The 24,461-nt window shown below is 35.4% G+C and overlaps 1 protein-coding gene across 1 annotated transcript; it reads right to left on the bottom strand.

The window, feature by feature from the left end:
* Positions 1–113: 113 nt before the first annotated feature.
* LOC129269615 (fibronectin-like) lies at positions 114–24,088 on the bottom strand. The gene is made up of 17 exons (XM_064105795.1): positions 24,085–24,088; positions 21,789–22,067; positions 13,965–14,264; positions 12,709–12,990; positions 11,381–11,641; positions 10,657–10,914; positions 9,925–10,200; positions 9,193–9,474; positions 8,051–8,311; positions 7,321–7,578; positions 6,593–6,868; positions 5,923–6,204; positions 5,081–5,341; positions 4,338–4,595; positions 3,055–3,312; positions 2,317–2,568; positions 114–779 (listed from the first exon to the last, which is right to left on the bottom strand). The coding sequence occupies exons 1-17, from the start codon at positions 24,086–24,088 to the stop codon at positions 505–507; spliced, it is 4,323 nt and encodes a 1,440-aa protein (XP_063961865.1). The 3' UTR covers positions 114–504.
* Between the last annotated feature and the right edge of the window lie 373 nt (positions 24,089–24,461).

Genomic DNA, 24,461 nt, shown 5'->3' with positions numbered 1-24,461 from the left:
TTCAGAAGATTATATGTAGTAATAACGCCATCAGGTCCTGTGAATACGATCTGATAAAAGACAGTGGTATCAGGAAGTGGAACCCATGACAAACTGGCGGTTGATGTCGTTACCCCAGTCACTGTAACAGAATTTGGTTGACCTGTGGAAAAAAAAATTTGGTTGATTATATAATACCAATTAATACTAACGTAATACTATTTTTTTATTTAGATATTCATTTTGTTTTTCAAAAGTAAAAAAAAAATATCATGACCCCGATCGTCTTTAATAAACACTGCCTTCTATAATATTTACATTTTTACACGCATCCCGTTACAGTAACAGATTTCTGTTCTCTTTCCTAACAAAAAATATCTTAAGACCAAGCTACACACTGCCATGTAATAATGTAGGGAGTAATGCGTCTCGATAAAGCGTGTTCTTCGAACAAATAACCGAAGACAAATAGCACCATAAATTGTCAAAATCCTCCCCATCCGATGTAATAAGTCAGATTTAATCTCAGTGACATGACATGAATGGTTTACTTGTGTTGAATGATGTCATTCCAACTTCCACTTGTCCACCTTGGCTGGCTACGTTCCCCACCACACGAGCGTTGTAGGGGCGTCCTGGCAACAGATTTGCTACAAAGACCCATTCTGTTGGTGACATGACAGACCTCTGGAAGTTGTTCTGACCAGTAAATATTATGTCATAGGCTATGACACCTGGCACAGTCGTCCAAGACAACGTAGCCGTTGTTGGCGTCACTTCCTTGACAATTATTGGTGTTACTGTGAAGAAAAAATATATATTTACTTGGAATAAATGAGAGAACATGACTCCTTTAAATGGTTGCTATTTATTTTCTTTTATATGCATGTAACATTTTTGCTTATATAGATGCCAAGAAATTTGTCTATTTTATTTTCAGGAACCAGGTAATATATGGATGTTTCTTGTAACTTCCATAATAGATTTAAATCCATATCAGCTAGCTAGGTAAGATCTCTGCAGCAATTGGTGCACAGGACACAAACTTGTTGAATTCATCAACCATCAACCATTCATCAACAACGAATACGGCGACCTGAGACAGCAGCTGCGTTTTAAGACATTTTCTATAAAACCAGAAATTAATAATCACGTTTTTGTAATTGGATATAGAACTAAAACAAATCAACGAAATAATGCTTCTTGTATTAAACGCATTGCTCATTTTCATTTAGAAAAATGATATTTATTTCTCCAACTGCAAAGATGCTGAGGTGTATATTCGCTTTAAATATGATATTTGAGTGCTCGTCAGGCATTTTCTAGTTTGCTTGTATTGCGTTCTTTTCAAACAACTATGCACAATTTTAAAGAGATTACTTATGGTCTCAAAATCGTGTCTTTAAATTGGGGTTGAGCTTGAACATTGATTACGGGAACGTAGGACCATTTGTATTGAACCTTTTTGAAGGATATTTTCAGCATTGATTTTTGAGGCGGTTAGAGCATCTTCATTATAAATCCCTCCCATATCGCTGATGAGTCAATTAATATGACTTATTTTTCCCCAAAAAATCACAAGGTATACAACCATAAGATGACCTTTCGAATACTTTGCGATGTATACTAAGGTTCAAAAGCTTTGATTAATAAGTGTATTACACCGACGAAACCGACTTTTGACGGACATAAGATATCGCCCTATTACCAATGACTGATTATCCGTCGATCTGTAGTAGCTTCAATGGGTAAGAATGTAGCATAAGATTGGATAAGTAGAAGGGATAAGAAGTTTACTTTAGATGGATGTGGTAACATGTCTTCAAGGTAAAACTCCTTTCGATTTTGATACTATCCTTTTAGACCAGTTAACCAACGTATCCCCCACCCCCCCCCCCCCCCATGGATAGCTTTCTTTGAAATATTTGGGGAATAAATGAATATATGTGTGTGGGTGTGTGTGTTGTGTGACTGAATGTATCCTGTAAACCGTCTTAAGTTTGACTTAATATGTACAACAACATGTTCGTAACGCTTGTCTAATGTTCCATGTGCCACAAATAACAACAGCTTGCAAGTGGTTTCCTTATCCTGTAAGGATAATTTCCTTCAGCAAGAAATGTATCCACATTGTGCTGCACTCAACCAAGGTGATGTGAGGGTAACCGGTAGGAAGAAATTCCTTGAATTCTTGAACGCCTAGGCAGTCCAGCAAAATCCGGGGTAATAATAATAGCAGGGCCCACTGGGAGAACAGTTTTCAGAACTGAAGTGGCTCCCCTTGGTAAAAATATACCTATATTATTATATTATTATTATTATTATTATCCCCCTTACCTAGTGAAACAAGAACGAACAAGGAACAAGATGCCCTGTTGTTAGCTGGATCTCTGTAGGTAAATGTCACCATGGTTGTTCCAATCGAGAATTGATTTCCGGTTGGTAGGGTCGAAGTGACTAATTCTACAGATCCAGAGTTGTCACTAACTATCGGCTGTCCCACGTCTATTAGAACAGAGTTTCCGCTCTCAAGTACCCGATTAACGTCGGGCGGACAGATTACCGCAGGCGGGGTCGTATCAGAAGTCACTATGATGGGGAACAGTGTGACGTTATTTCAATTAATGAAAAATTTGAAAGAAAAAAATTCTGATCGATGGAGGTAGTGTGGTTAGGTGGGATTCTTTTTAATCTTAGTAAATGCCTGTAAGAACTAGAGGAAGGCTTAGGAGGACCTCTCCGATGTAGGAACCTGGTATAGAGGATAATAGAGGATAAATGCCTACCAACTGGCATTGGTACACTAATCAAACCTGAATCGCCGGAATCTGAAACCCCTGCTATATCGACTCAGTTATCACGCCTGAACATCCACGTCAATCCACCCCTGGTGGGTGTTTAATAAAGCTGTTCGTAAAGTTACGCAAGACTTTACGCACGACCGGTGACCTTTCTTGTGCCACACTATCCCTATGTAGCCCATAGCACCTAAGATCATGTTCCAGTCGTGCGCGTTGTGCGTAACATTACGAAAAGTTTATGAAACAACCAACCGGAAAGAAGTGATAACCTTACCTGGCGTCGTGATAGAAGTAGTGCCTATGATAGTTATTCCTGTTGAGTCTCTGACCTGTACTCGAATACTGTAGGGAGTGCCTGGACTAAGGTTGATAAGACTGGCTCCATTTAACACAGATGAAACTGTTGTCGGGTTACCGTCTGGTCCAGTGTAGACAATCTCGTAAATAACATTACCAGGAAAGAGAGTCCATTGAAGACTAACTGTCGTGGGTGTCAAGTTGCTTACATTTACTGATCCAGATAATGTTGCATCTGACAGGCGAATATAAAGATTAAAAACGTAGAAAGAAAGACTGAATAGCATTATGTTCGCATGAAGTACAGCATCACACATACAATCTTTTTTTTTACTCTACGACAAATATGAACTGTACATTCTAAATTGCCACTTCGACATAGGTTATTATATAGTTTAAAGGGGAATCCAGCCTTGGCCATAAAATGTTGTGTTGGGAAGGAGAAAAATAAATTAAACAGAATGGTGAAAGTTTGAAAGAAATCGGACAAGCAATAAGAAAGTTATAGCTGCTTTAAAATTGAGATCACTAATACTATGTACATTTCAAATTGGCAACTGAGTGAGTAAATTATGACAAGGGGCAAGGACAACTTTCCCATAGGCCGTGTACTTTATTATCAGGGATTTGTGGTTTTTTCCTAAGTACCCATTCCCCTGGGGCGGTAATCTAAATATAACCCAGGTAGTATATTGTTTCATGTCCTCATGAAAGAAAAATATAATTTGAAATAAAACTTTTGGGAAAAATGACATTTTAGCCAAAATATGTATTGGAGTACAAGGAAGAGTAGTCCTTACCTTACATCACTATGACATCCCATATGCGGCCAATTTGAAGTCTCCATGGGTATGGTGATTACCAATATTTACAACTTTAAAAATTCATAACTTTCTTGTTGTTTGTCCAATATTGATCAAACTTTCACCTATCAACTTGTCTGATTTTTCTTTTCCCTATAAAAACAAGTTTTTATTTGGGTTGGATTCCCCTTTAAAACTGCACATCTGAAAGAAAGAAAACTTGCAAAGCAAAGTGTTCTACATAACGCGTCGATGCAATTTAGTTTGTATATTGAGATAATTGAGATAATTATATAATATTAACTGGACTTGAGGGAAACATCAAATATGTCGCCCGCAACAGAATCATATTGGCCAGACTCGTTAGACGTATGATACTAGTAACGCGCCGCGCTTTTTACACTAAGCTGTTTGAGGATTCAAAATATTAAATCTCAAACTCACACAAGAGACTTACCTATGATCACAGTGACTGACCCTACATTTATTTGGGACGTGCCTACAGTTGCTACCACAGAGAATGCATAAGTCATCTGAGGTTGCAAACCAGTCACTACGGATGTGGGGATGGTTGAGCTTAGGACACCCGTCCCTGCATTGTCTTGACTGATGTAAGATATCCGATAGTTGGTCGCAAATGGAATCAAAATCCAAGATAGTACTACCGATGTTGAAGTCTTGCTGTCCACTCTAACATTTGAGTTGGGTTGCGCATCTGTGGAAATTTGAAATCGTTAACTTCTTATTCTGATTCAACGTGATTAATAGACGCAGTCCTTTTACAAATCTTTAATTAGTAAACACTCAATTGCCCATGAGTTCAAATTGGAAATCATCATACGTTAGGATGGAGTCCTACCTCCACTTATTTTACTCCTCTTTGCTTTACGTACTTAGTATATCGTTTCAATACATATTAGATGACCATTTGAATAATTCTGAAGACACCACGTGTTTTGCCCATAATTATTATTTCATTGTCAAATATAACCATTAATATTGTTGTTATTTTTTCAGAGATTTTGCCAATAGTAAAATCATCATTATGGTAATATTCGATGTAAAGGGCAGAATTGTGAATGTTCTAGCCTTTTAAGAAATACTTATATCAATTTATGTCTATTTTGTGAGTACTCATTGGGATTTGATAAAGATTTTGTTTAGAAAGTGATTAATGAAACTTTTTAGTGCAGTTCTTACTTGTCATCGCTTGCACTGATCCAAGAACATTCAAGGAAAGGGAATCCTCAACTACAATTACGTAAGTAGAATCAGACATTAAATCTTGAATCACAGTCGTAATACTCGGCAGATTTGGCACTGTTTGGTTGATCTCCTGTGTTCCGTCGTCTTTGAAAAGATGGACAACAAAGTTCCTGTTGAGGTTGGGGTTTTGCCAGGACAACTGAATCTTCTGATCCGTCACTGCTCCGACCATCAGTTGAATGTTAGCAGAAAGATCTGAATAAACGAAATGTGAACTTTGTTATTCCTTGATCATTTTCATTTCATTTAGGTATCATATTTAACATTCTTAAAGAGCAGATATTGAACTATTGAGACCTGTGGATTTATTTTATGTTAATCAGATACCGTCTGTCAAATGATTTTTGTCCCTATCCTTTGTTCGTATTGTTCAGATTGTTTCACTCACTCGGGCGTGAATAAGTATCCATCTAAGGTATATCACATGAAAGAGGAGTCACCAGACCTTTTAAAATGATAGGTCATTTGTTTATCATATTTATGGTTAACACTTATAATTAAAGCATCGATAATTCCCAGTTTGCTTATCTTTTTGAGGTACTCGCTGTAAAGCATACAAGTGAAAGGTGTGCGTGCATGCGTGTGTGGGTGTCTGCATAGAGAGAAACAAAGTTGACACTCTGTCTTTTCCCAAATAAAATGTAATCAAGTAACAAAAGGCCACCGCTGGTAACGGATCGAACATGAGAGTGATTCATAGTGAACAGGGACAAATGATTGGTTTATGCCATTCCATCGGGTAATAGCATCGGGTAGGTTCTACGTTTTATAATTACCTAATGCTTTTCCAATGAACGGATTGTTTTCACTTCTTACGGTACCAGCCTGAGTTACGACCTGAAAGATATATGAAGCGTCTCCTCGAAGATTGGACAATACATGACTGGTTACCGTCGAATCCAATTGTATCTCTTGTGGCGCTTCTCCATTAGCGCTGTCGAAGTATATGACCACGTAGTTTCCGAAGGAATTATCAGGCGGTGATGGTGGATCCCATCGGAGCAAAATGGATGAAACACTCAGCTGGTATAAGATAAAGTTTTCTGGTGGTTTTAGAACTGGAATGAAAATTTAAAAAACGGTGTTGACGCATGTTATTGCAACATGTTTCACGATATATGTCATGATTTGTTTACATAAATTACATCGAGCTCTCAACCCTATAATGAAGTTTTACTAAAATGGACTGCAAAGACTATCTAATGATAAATTGTATTTATCAGAATTCGTTATCTGCCTTACGTTAAGGGACATTACAGTCATAGAATAAATAATTTAGAAAGGAGATTTTACCCTTTTGTAAATTCATGTAATCATAATATGGTTCTGTAGTCATGAATGTTCCAGGTTCAAGAAGCTTACGGTACACTATCATCCCCTTATTGGTGGGAGGTATATTGAACATGCAGAGATCTATTTGGATCCGGATCATCTAGCTTCATTTACCTGTGACCGTTGACGTAATGACAGACCCTACTGTCACCAGGGCAGACGTGCCTAAGCTGCTTGTGAATGCATATACCGTAATATTATACGTCGTCACTGGGAGCAGGTCAGTTAAGGTGAAGAAATTTTGGAAGGAGTTCCTCTGATTGGCCATACCACCTGGAACAAGAGGCTGATAGACGATCTGGTACAAAACAGTATCAGGAATGCTGGCCCATGACAAGTCAATTGTATTAGTACCGGGTGTGGCGTTCACAGCCATAGTCGACACGGTATCTGGGAGTATAGAAGGTGAAAAAGAACATCCACAACACTGAATAACATTGTTTGAAGGGAAGAGTCAACCTCAAGAGAGGTTGCTTTGGATGAGAAATATTAAAGCTGTGACTCGAGTAAAAATGTTTTGTCAATAAAGTGATCCATTTTAGTCTTGAATACGACAGACATCATCAAAGAAAATAGGAATAGCCCTAGGGAAATACGTTTCAATAGTCAAATCTGATTCAGATACTATCTCTCTTTGTTTCCCAAAAACATTAATTTCACCTTTCATAGTTATGTTTAAGTTCAACATTCAACTTTATTGATTCTATCTTGTAACAGAGTGGCAAAGCAAGGACATTTGACAAAGGTTTTCTAAGGAACGACCTCTAATTGGAATCTACGTTATTCTTTAAATTGGTATGTAGTTAATACACTTTAGCATAACCATTTTAGGTTGGCCTTACCTGTAGTTTCAGTCACTGACCCTACATTTATTTCGGATGTGCCTACAGTAGCTACTACAGAGAATGTATAAGTCATCTGAGGTTGCAGACCAGTAACTACTGAAATTCGGGTAGTTGAGCTTAGGACACCGGTCCCTGTATTATCTTGACTGATGTAAGATATCCGATAGCTGGTGGCTGATGTAAACCCTATCCAGGATAATGTAACCGATGATGCAGTCTTGCTGTTCATCGTAACAACCGAGTTAGGTGGTGTATCTGTGGAGGATAAACACATTCTTTACATTACAGTAAACAACTTCGATGCATCCAGAGAAAAAAAGCTTTAAAACAAATTGAGTGTTTACGCTTTATTGGTAGGCATTTAATGCATGTATTTATAAATATCCTGATGGTTAAAACCACATAGTTATTACGACATCTTTGATAGATTTAAGAAATTCCATCTGATGTGTGATTTGCTGATTTGTATGATATCATTTTCATACATATTTTTTATTGGGGAACTAAGAATTTTAGAGGTACACGGTAGGAAAGTAATATTTGCGTAATAAGAAATACTATGCTGAATTCATGGATCTTCAATAGGAGTAACAACACGTGGCAATATGAAGATAAAAACGAGATTCTTTTTTTTAATTCCATATACTGTACTCAAAGCATTTTTATGAAAAGCTCATCATAGTTTGAGTGAATGATTAGAGAAATGACAGGTGTGTACGGTTCTTACTTGTCATTGCCTGGACTACTCCAAGAACAGAGAATGTTAGTACGTCCTCAACTACAATGACATAAGTAGAATCAGACATCAAATCTTGAATCACAGTCGTAATACTCGGCAGATTTAGCACTGTTTGGTTGATCTCCTGTGTCCCGTCGTCTTTGAAAAGATGAACAACAAAGTTCCTGTTGAGGTCGGAGTTCTGCCAGGACAACTCTACCTTCTGATCCGTCACTGCTCCGACCATCAGTTGAATGTTTGCAGAAAGATCTAAACGAAATGTGATTTTATGTAAATTATCAATTTGAATATTTTGTCCTTGATAGTTTTCTTTGATTGAGATATCATAGGTATCATATTAAAGAGCAGATATTGAACTTTTGGGACCTGTGGATTACTATTTTTTAGTTCGGATTCCGTCCCTCATATATTTTGTTAAGTTGTTTAACTCGCTCGGGCGTGTACCAGCATCGAATAAATGAGGAGTCTCGAAGCTTTTAATATGATACCTCATTTGTTTATCATATTTGTGATTAAAACTTATAATTAAGTATCGATAATTCTCAGTTTTGTTTTGTCGGGAACTGTAAAGTATTTGCGTGCATATGAAGGGTGTGCGTACATGCGTGTGCAATGGTCCTGGGAATCTGGGGGTGCGATTTTTCTAGAGGGTGCTGCGTGTATTATTCTCCATAGGCAACATCCCCTGGAATTCTAGTAGGTGTGGAAAATGTAACAGAAATGACGTACTAATTGTGGTGAATCTCTTTTTTTATTAAATTTCTCTGGACCTATAATGACCTTCAATTTTTTTTGGCTCGTCAAATTTCTCTGAACCAAAATGCCCTTTCGTTTTGCAATGAAACACTTTTCTGTTTTGCTTTTCAAATTTGCATCAGCACCCCCAAGGAAAAAATCGTTCCCATGGCCCTGGCTTGTGCAGGCGTGTGTGTGTATGCATGTATATATAAAAGAAAGAAACAAAGTTGAAACCCTCATTTTTTCCAACAAATTTTAATCAATTAAATAAAAAACACCGAATGTGCGCTATAACGGGTCGAACATGAAATAAGTTAGAGTGTTTCATGGTGAACAGGTAAAATTGATGGCTTGTGTCATTCCATCGGGTCAGGTCTTCGGGTTAATATTACCTAATGCTTTTCCAATGAACGGATTGCTTTCACTTCTTGCGTTACCGGCCTGAGTTACGACCTGAAAGATATATGAAGCGTCTCCTCGAAGATTGGACAACTCATGACTGGTTACCGTCGAATCCAATTGTATCTCTTGTGGCGCTTCTCCATTAGCGCTGTCGAAGTATATGACCACGTAGTTCGCGAAGGAATTGTCAGGCGGTGATGGTGGATCCCATCGGAGCAAAATGGATGAAACACTCAGCTGGTATAAAATAAAGTTTTCTGGTGGTTTTAAAACTGAAATGAAAATTTTAAAACAGTGTTGACACATGTTAAAACAACACGTTCCACGATATACATGTATGTATAAAGCGCTCTATAAATTTTGTATATTATTATTATTATTTAATGATTTTTTTTAAAACATAAATTACTCCATCGAGCTCTCAACCCTATAGCCCCCTGTTGAAGTTTTCTGAAAATGGACTGCAAAGACTATCTAACGATATCGATCAGAAATCGTTAACTGCCTTACGTTAAGGAAATTACTGTCATATTAGAAATAAGTTAGAAGAGATTTTACTCTTTTGTAAATTCATGTAATAATATGAGGTTCTGTAGACAAGCTTTCGGTCACGAATGTTCCAGGTTCAAGAAGCTTACAGTACACTATCATCCCCTTATTGGTGGGAGGTATATTGAACATGCAGAGATCTATTTGGATCCGGATCATCTAGCTTCATTTACCTGTGACCGTTGACGTAATGACAGACCCTACTGTCACCAGGGCAGACGTGCCTAAGCTGCTTGTGAATGCATATACCGTAATGTTATACGTCGTCACTGGGAGCAGGTCAGTTAAGGTGAAGAAATTTTGGAGGGAGTTTCTCTGATCGGCAAAACCACCTGGAACAAGTGGCTGATAGTCGATCTGGTACACAACAGTATCAGAAATGCTGGCCCATGACAAATCAATGGTATTAGTCCCTGGTGTGGCGTTCACAGCCATAGTCGACACGGTATCTGGGTGTATAGAAGGTGAAAAAGAACATCCACAACACTGAATAACATTGTTTGAAGGGAAGAGTCAACCTCAAGAGAGGATGCTTTGGATGAGAAATATTAAAGCTGTAATTCAATTAAAAATATTTTGATAAAAAACTGATCCATTTTAGTCTTGAATACGACAGACATCATCAAAGAAAATTGGAATATCCTTAGGAAAATACGTTTCAATAGTCAAGTCTGATTTAGGTAATGTCTGTCCCTCTTTGTTTCCCGAAAACATTCCTTTCACCTTTCATAATTATGTATAAGTTCAACATTCAACTTTATTGATTCTATCTTGTAACAGAGTGGCAAAGCAAGGACATTTGACAAAGGTTTTCTAAGGAACGACCTCTAATTGGAATCTACGTTATTCTTAAAATTGGTATGTAGTTAATACACTTTAGCATAACCATTTTAGGTTGGCCTTACCTGTAGTTTCAGTCACTGACCCTACATTTACTTCGGATGTGCCTACAGTAGCTACTACAGAGAATGCATAAGTCATCTGAGGTTGCAAACCAGTCACTACGGATGTGGGGATGGTTGAGCTTAGGACACCGGTCCCTGTATTATCTTGACTGATGTAAGATATCCGATAGCTGGTGGCTGATGTAAACCCTATCCAAGAAAATGTAACCGATGATGCAGTCTTGCTGTTCACCGTAACAACCGAGTTAGGTGGTGTATCTGTGGAGGAAAATCACATTCGTTACATGACAATAAACAACTCTGATGCATCCAGAAAAAATAAACTTTAATTCAAATTGAGTGTTTACTCTTTATTGGTAGGCATTTAATGCATGAATTTATAAATATCCTGATGGTTAAAATCACATAGTTATCACGACATCTTTGACAGTTTTAAGAAATTCCATCTGATGTGTGATTTGCTGATTTGTATGATATCATTTTCTTACATATTTTTGATTGGGGGGGCTAACAATTTTAGACTTACATGGTAGGAGACTAATATTTGCGTAATAAGAAATTATTTGCGCGAATTCATGGATCTTCAAAAGGAGTACAACATGTGGCAATATGAAGATAAAAACGAGATTCATTTTTTTATAAGTCTACTCAAAGCATTTCTATGAAAAGCACATCATACTTTGAGTCAATGATTAGAGAAACGACATGTGTATACGGTTCTTACTTGTCACTGCTTGCACGGATCCAAGAACAGTCAAGGTAAGGGAATCCTCAACTACAATGACGTAAGTAGAATCAGACATTAAATCTTGAATCACAGTCGTAATACTCGGCAGATTTGGCACTGTTTGGTTGATCTCCTGTGTTCCGTCGTCTTTGAAAAGATGAACAACAAAGTTCCTGTTGAGGGTGGGGTTCTGCCAGGACAACTCTACCTTCTGATCCGTCACTGCTCCGACCATCAGTTGAATGTTTGCAAAAGGATCTGAAAAGGGGAGAATCAATTTGAAACAATGGTAATAAAAATGATTTCTCCTTCATTTGTTTCTTCGACTTTAACATACTCGAAGTTTTTTAAAAGACGTTTTTGACATGGTTCATCTTTTTTTTTACTCCAAAGTGAAATGTCTAGCGTGATGTTTTTATGACTATTTCATGATAAGATTGAGCAAGGTTCTTTTTGGCATGTCTAGGGTACTGGAAAGAGTACATTGTCTCACAGTGTGTTCAAAGTCTGGAACACAGTGGCCCGTATTCTGAAGTCAGGTTTAACGCCAAAAATTCTATCATTCTGTTTATATTGTATATTTGATACGTTTACTGTTTTCTTTTGCTTTAATAATGAGGAAAAATACTTCAAAATACTTCGGTTATCATTCCCAGACAATTTGGATGTCATATGAGTTAATAAATTGGATGTATACTGTTAGAGATTTGTGCTCCAATGGGTTCTTCATAGTTAAACCACAACTTTAAACCATTGTTTAATTTAAACCCAAGTTCAGAATACGGGCCAATCAGTTCAAAGTGTGGAACACAGTGCCAGATCACCTTCAATCTGTTCAATTTGATTATTTTAACAGTGGTAATCACATTATAACATTGTCCGCGATATATGTGCACAATTTGTTATCACACTTGACGTATGTTAAACATCACTATGTACAAACTAATTAGCATTCACTTATATAGGAATCTATCATCGTATGTCGGCCCCACATGCTCCTTATCTTAAATGTCATACATCCTCAAACAAAATCAGCTAATTCTAGAAGATGTTGTAAAAAAATATGCCCGACACAAAGTAATTCAAATGTATGTATGTTTCTTTCTTGGTGACCTCGTAACGAGGAACTAGGTTAGTCTGTAAAAGGTATAATACGACATGTGGAATTCAATGTGCAAATATCAATCGTAGCTAGGTCTGACAATCCTCTGGTAATTTTTCGGATTTCAAAGAAGAAACTTTTTTTGTAAATTGTAAAAGAATGCCTACAGTTTTCATGACATGAGTATTTATTCTTCCACTCCAGTAGGATTAGAAAAATTTACCTAATGGTTTTGCGATGAATTCATTGCTTTCACTTCTTGCAGTACCGGATTGAGTAACAACCCTGAAAATATACGAAATGTCTCCTTGAAGATTGGTTACAACATAACTGGTTATCGTCGAATCCAATTGGATCTCTTCTAGCACTTGTCCATTATCGTTATTAAGGTATACGACAACGTAGTCTTCAAAGGAATTATCCGGCGAAGATGGTGGGTCCCATCGGAGCAAAATGGATGAAAGACTCAGCTGATATAAGATAAAGTTTTCAGGAGGCTTTAGATCTAAAAATTGGAGGGAAACAACAATCAAAATCGATAAGACCTTGTAGACTTCGTGCGATATAAACTAGCTTATAGCCTTCGTGTATTCAAGAATGGTTCGCGTCACCTTTCATGGGAAATATGGTAATCATCCACTGATCTGCAGTTCTTAATATATATATCTTAAAAGATCGGAATAAGCACAGTGGATGGATTGGGAAAGATTGATGTTCAAATCTTCGGCTATATTTCAGAGCATAATCCCAACTCGTCATTTCATTGAGTATTCCATTTCACGTTGTATAAACTGTGCAGAATTACTTAAAGGTCAAGTCCATCCAAGAAAAATGTTGATTTTAACCAACAGAGAAAGATCAAATAAGCACAATGTTGAAAATTTGATCATAATCGGATGCTAAAAAAAAAAGTAATGTCATTTTTAAGTTTCGCTATTTTTTTAACGAAATAGTACTGTTATACGCACAACACAGTGATATGCAAATGAGATATAGTTGATGACGTCCCTCACTCACTGTTTTTTTATCGTTTGAATTATAGGGCCTATAATATTTCAATATTTATACATTTGACACAAGGACCAAATCGGCTGAACAATGAAATGTCCAAAAAAAATTATAATTCCACATGTTCAGAGAGTTATAATACTTTGTTACACTTGACAATGAGGTTAGAATATTCCATATATCATATGATGAAATACAAAAGGAACAGTGAGTGACGTAATCAATCACTTGCATACAGACCAGGATGTGCATTAAGTGTTTTGTGAATTAAGTGAAGCGAAAAGGAAATATGTTATAACTTTCATATTTTAAATCAGATTTTTGTGAAATTATCAGTGTTATGCTTCAAGGGATTTTTCTCTTTTTATTCAAATCAACTTTTGTTGGGGTTGACTGGTACTTTAAGAGTTGGGATATCTCACTACCTTGTACCTTTATATTGTGAGTGCGATGAGCTACATGTTATATTACCTTGGGTCACGGGAGGTAGCGTCGTCAGGTTCGCTCTAGATCTCAGTCCATTGTTCTGGCTATACAGATAGAACGTGTAGTCTGTGTCTGGCTGGAGGTCCTGGATCTGTTCCGCGTTCCTGTCGGGAGGCACTTCTATACTGCTCATATCAGTCCCAGTTGATGTTTGTGCGTACGAAATAACGTATCCCTCGATAGCCACAGGGCTGTTACCATTCGTATTTGCCCATGTCAGCTGGTAGCTGTTGATCGATGTCCGCTGAACAGTTGCATCTGGTGGTGCAGGTGGCAGGACTTGGTCTATGTATAATGAAGATATCAATAAGTTAATTAATCTATATCTGCGATATTCTCAAAGGAATCTGACTCTCATAACCCTACAACGCCGAATTCTTTAAGATGGTGATTTAACCTTTTTAAGAAGTTACGCTCCCAAATTAAGATGCCTATTTGCTTCAGGATAGTAGTCAAGTAACAAATGTAAACTATAATAACAACAATGATGATTTTGAAAATAGTAGAAATAATAACGATAATATTCTATGAAAAAATGAAAATGATACTTGATGATGATGACGATGATGCCGATGATGATGATGATGATGATGATGATGATGATGATGATGATGATGATGAACATGATGATGAACATGGTGATGATGGTGGCGGTAATGGTGATGATGATAAAATGATCATTATGATGATACTAAATAAAGACAATCATCATCATGTAAAATAATGCCGGCAACATCAAAAGTCTTGAATTTGTGCACCCTTCTTACACCAGTAACCATGAATGAAAAAGAGTTCGAGATTAGCTGAAGTCATTTCGATTTCATTGCTGATCCCAGGAACAAAATAGTCCCCTGAACTCCATAACAAAATGCTAAAAAAAATTATCGTGAGGCCTATTTCTACGAGTGATTACATTGAGTATTAAGTATGGTCAATCATTAAAATCAGCCTTACGATCAACTGCTTAGCTTTATAATAAATAACGCATCTGCTGAAATATGACGTCTTTTTCTATATAACTTTTGGCTACCGGTGGCCAATTGTTTTAGTAATCTCGATCACTTTAACTTTTCTAATGTTTGTGTCCTTTGTATGTTTTGTACATGGTTTTACCAAGTTGTGTGTTTCTAGTATAATAGCATGTATTTTTACAATACATATCAGCGAGCTGTTAACAATTTAAATATGAATGCAATATCGCGTATGTATATCTCCTAGTATCTTAGATGAAAATTCATATCGGCAAAATCAGTCATATTATACACATGAGGCTTTTAAAAATGCTTTCTATGATAATCAAACTACCAGTGTGAATGAGAAATTTTCGATGATTCATTTTAATTGCAAAAGTATATTGAAGAATTTTGATGATATTATTGCATTATTTAACTACCTATCTATTAAGTTTTCTATAATTGGTGTAAGTGAAACTTGGTTAAAAGACGATAGTGTGCAATGCAATATTGATGGTTATAATTTTCTGTCTAATAATAGAAAAAATAAGAGAGGTGGAGGAGTCTGTATATATGTTAGGGATGATCTTGTTTTTAAATCTAGAAAAGACATTGAAATAAATGATGTATATATTGAAAGCATTTTTGTCGAAGTGGAAATCACACAGAATAAAAGTATTATATTAGGGTAATTTATAGGCCACCAAATCAATCAGTTTCTTTGTTTTTAGATGCACTTAATAATATTTTCCATAGTTTGAGGAGTGAAAATAAAAGCCTATATTTCCTTGGTGATTTTAATATTGATTTATTAATGGTTTCCTCTTGTCAACATGTTAATAAGTTCTTAGACATTTTGATGACAAATTCCTTATTTCCATTGATACATTATCCCACTCGTGTAAGTTCACATTCGGCAACATTAATTGACAACATTTTTACAAATGATTTAACAAAACTGTCGAGTGGAGTAATATTAGATGACATTAGTGACCATCTTCCTATATTCTGTATATGTCATAATCTGATTTTTAAGGGTAAGACAAATGATATTTTGAAAAGGACGATAAATGAAGTTAGTATTAGCAAGTTTTATCAATGTTTAGAGCAAATATCCTGCAACTTAGATGAGAAAGACCCAAATCTTGCTTACAATTCTTTTGTAGATAAATTTCTAGAAATATACAATAAATGTTTTTCTTTGCATGAAGTACGTATTAAAAATAAATCTTTTTCTAAACCATGGATTGACAAAGAGTTGATTAAAAGGATAAAGAAAAAGTGGAAAGCCTATAGAAGATATTTAAAGAATCCAACCGATTATAGAAAAAAGGTTTATAAGGAATATAGGATCATGGTCACAATTGAAATGAAAAAGAAAAAATATGCTTACTACAAAAATAAATTCAACAGTAACAAGAATAATATAAAAGTGACATGGAAAATTGTAAATCAAGCTCTCGGATCTCGATCTAGTAAAAAATATTCTAATATATCAAACTTAAATGTTAACAACTCAATTATTACTGATAAAGCTGATATGTGTGATATTTTTAATAACTATTTTGTTGATATCGGTTATAATCTTACTAATACTGAACATTATTCTGGTAATTATCAACAGCCAGACTTTTCATGGAATATTCGTTCTGCTTATTTTACTCCAATAACTTGTAATGATATAGCATCTTCTTTTAAAAACGGAACGAGTGCAGGGTATGATGAAATTGATGTTAATGTTGTTAAGAAAATAATTCCAATCATTTTTTCACCTCTTTGTTCAATTTTTAATTTGTCTATATCCAAAGGTCTCTTTCCAGATAAGCTCAAAATAGCAAAGGTCATTCCTGTTTTTAAAAATGGTCGTGAAGATGACGTCTCAAATTATCGTCCAATTTCAGTTCTTCCTTTGTTTTCTAAGATTTTTGAACGATGTCTATATAAAAGACTATACCAATTTCTCACTTCTTCTAAATTTTACACAATGGTCAGTATGGCTTCCGTAAGGATTACTCCGCATCGATGGCTCTTCTTGATTTTATTCATAAAGTTTCTGATTCTATTGATTCCAAAAAATATATGATTGGTTTATTTATCGATTTAAGCAAGGCTTTCAATACGTTAAACCATAATATTTTAATGAAAAAACTATATGCTTATGGAATTCGCAGTTTACTCTGGAAACTATTTAATAATTATTTATCACATCGTTTTCAGTTTGTATCAATTTGTAATAATAATTCATGTTTGAAACCGATTCGATGCGGAGTACCCCCAAGGATCTATTCTGGGCCCCTTACTTTTTTTGTTATACATGTATATTAATGATGTTTGCAATTCATCTAAACTATTACATTTCATTTTATATGCTGACGACACCAGTGTGTTCATGTCTCATTACAATATTGTTTCTTTGCAGGATAATTTTAATAATGAATTAGAAAAACTAAATAACTGGTTGATTAACAATCGATTAGTTTTAAACGTAACTAAGACAAAATTTATGATATTTACAAAGAAAAAATTTTAGAAAGATAGAGTGGAAATAAGATTCAACAATTCAACTATACAATGCGTTTCATTTTTAAATTTTTTAGGAGTTTATATGGATGATAAACTCTCGTGGCATGAACACAATGGTGGCGTTTGCAATCGTGTTTCTAAAGGTGTTGGTATTTTATATAGATTAAAACTTTTTCCGCAATATATTTTGATTATGTTATATTATGCTTTAATTTTCTCACATATTAATTACTGCAATATTGTTTGGTCAAACTCCGCTGATTGTTTTATAAACAGATTATATATACTTCAGAAAAAGGCCGTGAGGATAATTTGTAATAGCCCTTATAATGCCCATACCTTGCCACTTTTTCATGATCTTCATTTATTATTATTATTTATTTATTATTTATTTTGTTTTATTTATTTTATACTGCAGGGTAGGCCTGTTCAGTTCTTAAAACTGCTTTACAAAGGCGCCCTGCAGTTTAAAATACATGTCAAGATAACTATGAACAACAACAACAAACAACATCAAAAATACAAAATACAAAATATCTAACATCAGAAACAATTAACACCAAAATATAGAGTGGGAAGTGACAATTTAAACATACATAGCATTGTAAATCAATGGAATATCATTTCGCTCTTTATCAATTCGTATGAAAGGCTTTGCATAATTTTTTAAAAACTAACAAGGAGGTACAAACTTGTAAATTTGAAGGAAGTGCATTAAATAATTTGGGTCCGACATATGCGAAAGATTTTCTTTTATGTTCAATTCTAGCTTTCGGAAGCTGAAGGGGGCATCGTAAAGAATACCGTGTCCTGTATTTCACGGGCCGTTTACATACTAAAGGTTTTAAATAATTTGGAACTAAATCATTCATTATTTTATATACAAGAACACAATACTGATATTTCATACGCTGATCTACTCTGATTTAAATAGGTTTAACATCGCAATATTTATGTATCTTTGTTCCAAATCACTTATTCCTGATTCCATTATGTCTAAATTTTGCTTTAATTTTTCGATTCATCAACACAATACCCGCAGTCTATTTGATTATCATGTACCACGAGTACGTACCTCAGTTTCTCATAACTCAATTTATTTTCAAGGACCTATTCTTTGGAATAATTTACCGCATTCTATTAAAACATGCCGAACCCTCAATTCTTTCAAACGTTATTACAAATTACATATTTTAAGTTTGTATTCTTAATTTGCTTATATAACTACGCTATATATTTGAATGTATGTGTTAATATATGTTTTTATTTATGTTATCTTTTTTGTAATATTTATTGATTTTGTCTTATAGTTGTTGGGTCAACGCTCAATAAGGCTATCTGCTCTTTTTTGTTGGCCCCTCATTCTCATAAATATGTTTTTTGTATGTTGTCACAATGTTTTACTTATGTACCTTATATATGTTTTTCATGTTTTTATTGAGAGTGTAAATAAATTGAATTGAATTGAATGTCAAGAAGCCCTGGGGAGCGTTTCATGAAAGGACTTGTCGGACGTTTTATCCGACAAGTCCTATTTCATCCGACAGTTGCCATAGTAACAGTGCTCCTTAGCCAATCAACATCAATGAAAGTTGTCAGATCTGACAACTTGTCAGACAAAAATTTTCATGAAACACTCCCCCGGACTTTCAGTTTCTGAAGGTGCATCGCATTCTTTCATCATCATGATCATGGTCGGTTATCAGGGTTCACTGTCAAGACCGTGGTGTCATCACAGCATTTCCTACTTGTACCAAAACATATGGTGAGCGCTCATTTGCACATGCCTCTTCTGTCTTATGGAATGCACTTCCTAATTATATGAGAAATATACATGATTTAGATAAGTTTAAGACTTCCCTAAAAAGTATCTGTTTAACTTGTAATGAATTCAGTGCCCAACACTCTTTACTTACTTTCTAATTTCTTTCCTTAATTTCATCCAAGTGCATAGGGACATGCGTTGTTATTTGTTATGCGTTATAAAAGAACTTAATATTATTATTATTATTGTAAAAGATGAAGCCTGAGCTCATCGCACCAGCTTTTTCTAAAGATCCTAAATCATGAGAAGGCTGTGGAGATCGAGCTTTCTCTGCCACAGCACCTTCTCTTTGGAATAACTGATAATTGAATTTAAGCAATCTGTCATCATGTAAGTCTTTCAAATCTAAACTGAAGTCTTATTTTTTTTCAATTATCTGTTCTTGGAACTAAGACGCCATCCAAACTCTCGTCTTTTCATTTTTTTATACGCCTCGATTGCGCTTTATGAGTTCTAATTATTATTATTTTTGTAGTAGTAGTAGTATCATCATCATCATCATTAAAATCATTAATATTATTATTATTATATTATCATTATTATTATCATTATTATTATTTACATCATAAATATCACATTCATCCTTTTATACCTGTTTTACCCTCATTCTTCTTTATCTGTGCCTTTGGTTTTTCGTTCATACTCTCTGGTCAAGTCTCTTTTTATTCCATCTCCATATCTTTTTTCGCATTTACCTTTTCTTCAAACTAAAGGAAGATACTGTTCTAGACAATTTTCTTTTCAAATTTGTTTTCGTATCATGTACAATCCATTTTTGCATTTGGTACATGTGATTCTGTAAACACGAGTTGGTATATGTGATAATTTTGTGTGGTAATGACGTTACCACAATGTTGAATCACTGTGAGTGATAGGTGATATTTATTTACTGAGAAATCTTTTTTAAATGCTATAAACTTTGCCACTGTCTATATTACTTTTTGTTTTTTTTTGCATTTGTATAGGTATCCTCAGCATGGAACTCCTTGCAATTGGTGAATATAAGTTCACACAGAAGGAAAGTACTCCAAAGCGTTTCATAACACGCCTAATTGACCTTTGAAAAACCAGTGTCAAAATTCCTGTGGCGTTTTAGTTTCTTTTGTTCCATTTTTTCAAATATTATCTTTAAAAAGAACGAAACAATGAGTTACCGAATTCCCTGTTTTGCTACCAATCGCCTCGTAACAAAGAGAGACGTCTCGACTTCTCGACACTCTAACGTACTTGTTATTATTTCTTTGTTAACGTTAAAATAAGCACTTGTGTGTGACCTTGATCTCATTTTATGATCAAAGTATAGGTGTGATAGTAGTGTGTCCTCATTTTATGTCCAATTCAAAATGTCCAGTACCGCCCTGCCTTTCAAATCAGAGATAGGCGTTACTTTCCCATTTATTTTAGGACAGTCAAGAATATAGACCCTTTGAGAAGTATGACAAAGCTGACCCAACATAAACTTGCAAAACGAGGATTTCTCATGGTATCATGAATATTTCAACTCAGAGTAATTTTTATGGAGATCTTGTACTTGGAATCATTTGTAAATGCCGATATTTAATATTCCTCTTATTTTTTCCCCATACCTACTTAAAAAAGGTTTACCCGATATTGGGTAGAATGGGAACATGCATGTTGGTTGGGTAAAAAAATACCAAATATTTTGTAAATTTCACACAATGTTGCGTTGAAACAGCCCAATATGGGGTAAAATATTACTCGGTGTTTTTAGAGTGTAGTCATCGAGAAAATCTTTTCTAGCATTATTAGTTCTTAGCACTATGACACTCATCCAAAATCTCTTATTTCTATTTGTTTGTTCTGCGCCTCGGAATAAAATATTTTCAGGTAGACAGTGTTATAGACCTATAAGTACCTTGCCATTGTTGATTTTGTGGGCTATACCCATAATAGGGGGTCAATTACTTAAACTTGTTTTCATTTAGTTTTTTTTTACGACACTATTTCGTATTAATTATGTCTCAATTGAATTCAACGTGAAAATCATAATACCATGTCCATGGTTCTATTCTGAATGCAGGTCAATCACAAACATACAATATATTAACATTATTATAGTCATATTACACATATAAACCATATTCAAATACAATTAAAATGGCAATTTTGGAATAAAGTCAATTAGCCAATTACAGTTATGCATCATAAACATACAATATATTAGCATTATTATAGTCATATTACACATATAAACCATATTCAAATACAATTAAAATGGCAATATTGGAATAAAGTCAATTAGTAAAGTTCAGTTGTGCATAAAAGAATAACACCCCCCCCCCCCCACCAAAATGTAATACTACTCTATATTATGAAAGATAAATCGGTGTCATTTCCAGTTGTCTTATATATAATATATATATGCGTCACTCAAAATTATATGATTATTTAATTCCATTTCCCTTTCAGTAGATTCGAACCCATTCCAATCCATGTATCTGGAACAACCACATGGTTGACCACCCACTTGGATGGGGTAAGTGTTACCTTGCTCTGTTGGAGTCGTTGCCCGGACAATATTAGCACCATCAATATTGCCGTTCATCATCGGAGCCAGGAGCACAATTAAGGGAGGGTTGCCCGCAAGATCGTTGTCTTGGACGGTGGTGGTCGTTGCTCCAGGGCCGTCGATGGTAACCTCTTTCTGGTTACCGTTGGCGGTGTACACCAGACTGTACCCAGTGATACCATCCAGGTTTACAGGTGGAGTCCAGGATACGGTCAATTCGTTCAGGGGATGGTATTGGAAGAAGACATTCCGAGGAGCTATAGAGATAACAGATATGACGTATTTTAGCTCTAAATCGGGGGGGGGTCAATTTATTTTCGAACAAAATGTATTTTTTTTAAAAAGAGGAACGTACAGTCCCGGGTTTCACTTTTTCAACAACAACAAGGGAAACCAACACGTATAATTCAAACATATAGGATCAACATGGTGTTGATTTTATACAGGCTTAAGATTATTTTTTATTAAGAAGGTGCGGTGGATTAGCAGGATGAAAATATCATGAATATGGTATACAGATATGTCTTCATATGTTTGGGAATAAAAGTGATCGGTGGCTGAGGAATTGAACCTCAATCCTGTTACTGTCAATGTGACAGTATGAATAATTTGATAACTAGATCATTTACAACTGAAAACAGCAAAGTATTACATATAAGGATATCCACTGCATAATATATTCCAGAATGTCTCGGTTAAGCTTTTGCTATGTATATAGGCATTTGGCTGAATGTTTGGTATTTTTGAAAATGTACAATGATCTTGGCAGACTCATAGGCCCGTAATCTGAAGTCGGGTTTAACTTAAACCGAGGTTTAAGTTAAACCCGACTTCAGAATACGGGCCTATAGAGACTGCTGACTGGGGAAAAAGGGCCGGGACAACAGATTAGCTATGTTGTTTACATTCTTAATTTCACTGAAGTCATTCAAGAGCAAGAGTCTTCTAGAACATGTAAGACTGGAGTGTTCAAGTAAGAAACAGAATGTTGTTTTTGAAGACAATGCTATAGAAGCTGCCAGTATGCTGTAAATTTATATTAAAAGGCTGGAAAATGCTTCAAGACATCAGATTTCACGCCAGTCTTCATGTCAGAGCATAGTTCACCTCTATGTGGAACATAACATTGACTTCGGATGTGGAATTATTTGCACACCACCACCAATGAACTGTTTACAGTTATTTTGAGAGGGGAATTCTCAGTTCTCATCAAGATTATCAACCTGTTGTAGCGGTTCTGACTCTCACCTTGTAATCAGAGGGTCGTGTGTTCGAATCCCACCATGGCCTAGCGTCCTTTGGCAAGGCGTTAATCCACACTTTGCCACTCTCCACCCAGGTGTTAAATGGGTACCCGGTAGGATGTGAAAGCCTATATGTAGTATGCCTAGCAATTTATTGAGTCTTGGAACTCTTGTTGGAATAATAATAATAATAATAATATAGGGTATTTATATTGCGCACATATCCACCTTGTTAGGTGCTCAAGGCGCTCCTATATTACCCGGCTAAGCTAGGCGTTCATAGCGCACACAGCTCCCCAGGGAGTGGAGAAGGTGCATACATCGTATGCGGGCATGCAAGGATCCGATGACCGGGGTAATAATATGTCTATTAAGCGCTTAGAGACGTCGTTCCGATGTATTAAGCGCTATATAAATGCGGAATATTATTATTATTAGAGAACCTTTTCAACCCATGGATTGCTGAACTTGACTGCTTATTATCATTTACTTTGCCTTCACGGACATTTTATCTCACTACAGTGATTGTAATTATCACCTTTCAATACCACTTTCGTCATCACCAGCATCGTGGACTTTGATCTAAGGAATCTTTGCCAGCCAATATGGATATTATTTGGATTATCATATTTTGTGGATTAACCAGAAGTGATTCTTCAAGATATGTAACATAATTTATAATTTTGTTTACTTTGTGCTCTATTTTGTGAAAATAAAAAAGAGGAAGACAATCTAACTAAATTGCAAATGCTGTATTTTAAGCATCATACTTAAGTTGTAAAAGTACACTAAACCAGTATTTTCACTCTTCTAATTTAGACATTTTCTCCTCCGGTCACTATTAGTGGCGATCATAAGTCAATATGATAATGGCTTGACTTATCTGACTATAATGTATCATGTTAGAGGTTTACAATTGCTACAATGCTTGGTTTTTCCATAAAGATATAACAACTTTTGTTCCCCTAGAGCACAGCTCCCTCGTAGATTATTTGAAATTATTTCTCCTTAGTTATGGGATACCACAAACTCATGTTGCTTACTTAACTCCTATTATGATTACCAGATTTTACAACACTTTATCTACATTATCTTTCACAGAAGAAAAAGGCTACAAGGCTATATTCTTGTAAGAAGACACAAGTATTTTGAGATAGAAATAAACTTTACTCTGTCCAATAAAATTATTCGTATCCTTGGAAAAATATTTTGTTTATCATGTATGAAATACAAAGTATGAACAGAAGACGAAAATCGAATAGGGATGAGTTAATACTGTTGTTTTTATAGGCGGATCCAGGACCCCGCCTATCAGCGGCTAAAAAAACAGAGAAGAAAGAGGAAGGAGAGGAAGAAGAAAAAGAAAGATAATGAGTAAGAAAAGTGAAAGAAATAAAGGGAAGGGAA

The sequence above is a fragment of the Lytechinus pictus genome, chromosome 10 (genome assembly GCF_037042905.1).
Source record: "Lytechinus pictus isolate F3 Inbred chromosome 10, Lp3.0, whole genome shotgun sequence".
Taxonomy (NCBI): Eukaryota; Metazoa; Echinodermata; class Echinoidea; order Temnopleuroida; family Toxopneustidae; genus Lytechinus; species Lytechinus pictus.
The sequence above is the reverse complement of the archived record's forward strand: the minus strand, read 5'-3'. Positions and strand labels throughout refer to the sequence as shown.

What these genes read in the sequence shown, in the direction of transcription:
- LOC129269615 (XM_064105795.1), bottom strand. An exon ending in GTCAGTGACTGAAACTACAG is followed by an intron (nt 10,201 to 10,656) that starts GTAAGGCCAACC and finishes CTATACACCCAG; the next exon opens with ATACCGTGTCGACTATGGCT. An exon ending in CATTACGTCAACGGTCACAG is followed by an intron (nt 6,205 to 6,592) that starts GTAAATGAAGCT and finishes TTTTCATTCCAG; the next exon opens with TTCTAAAACCACCAGAAAAC.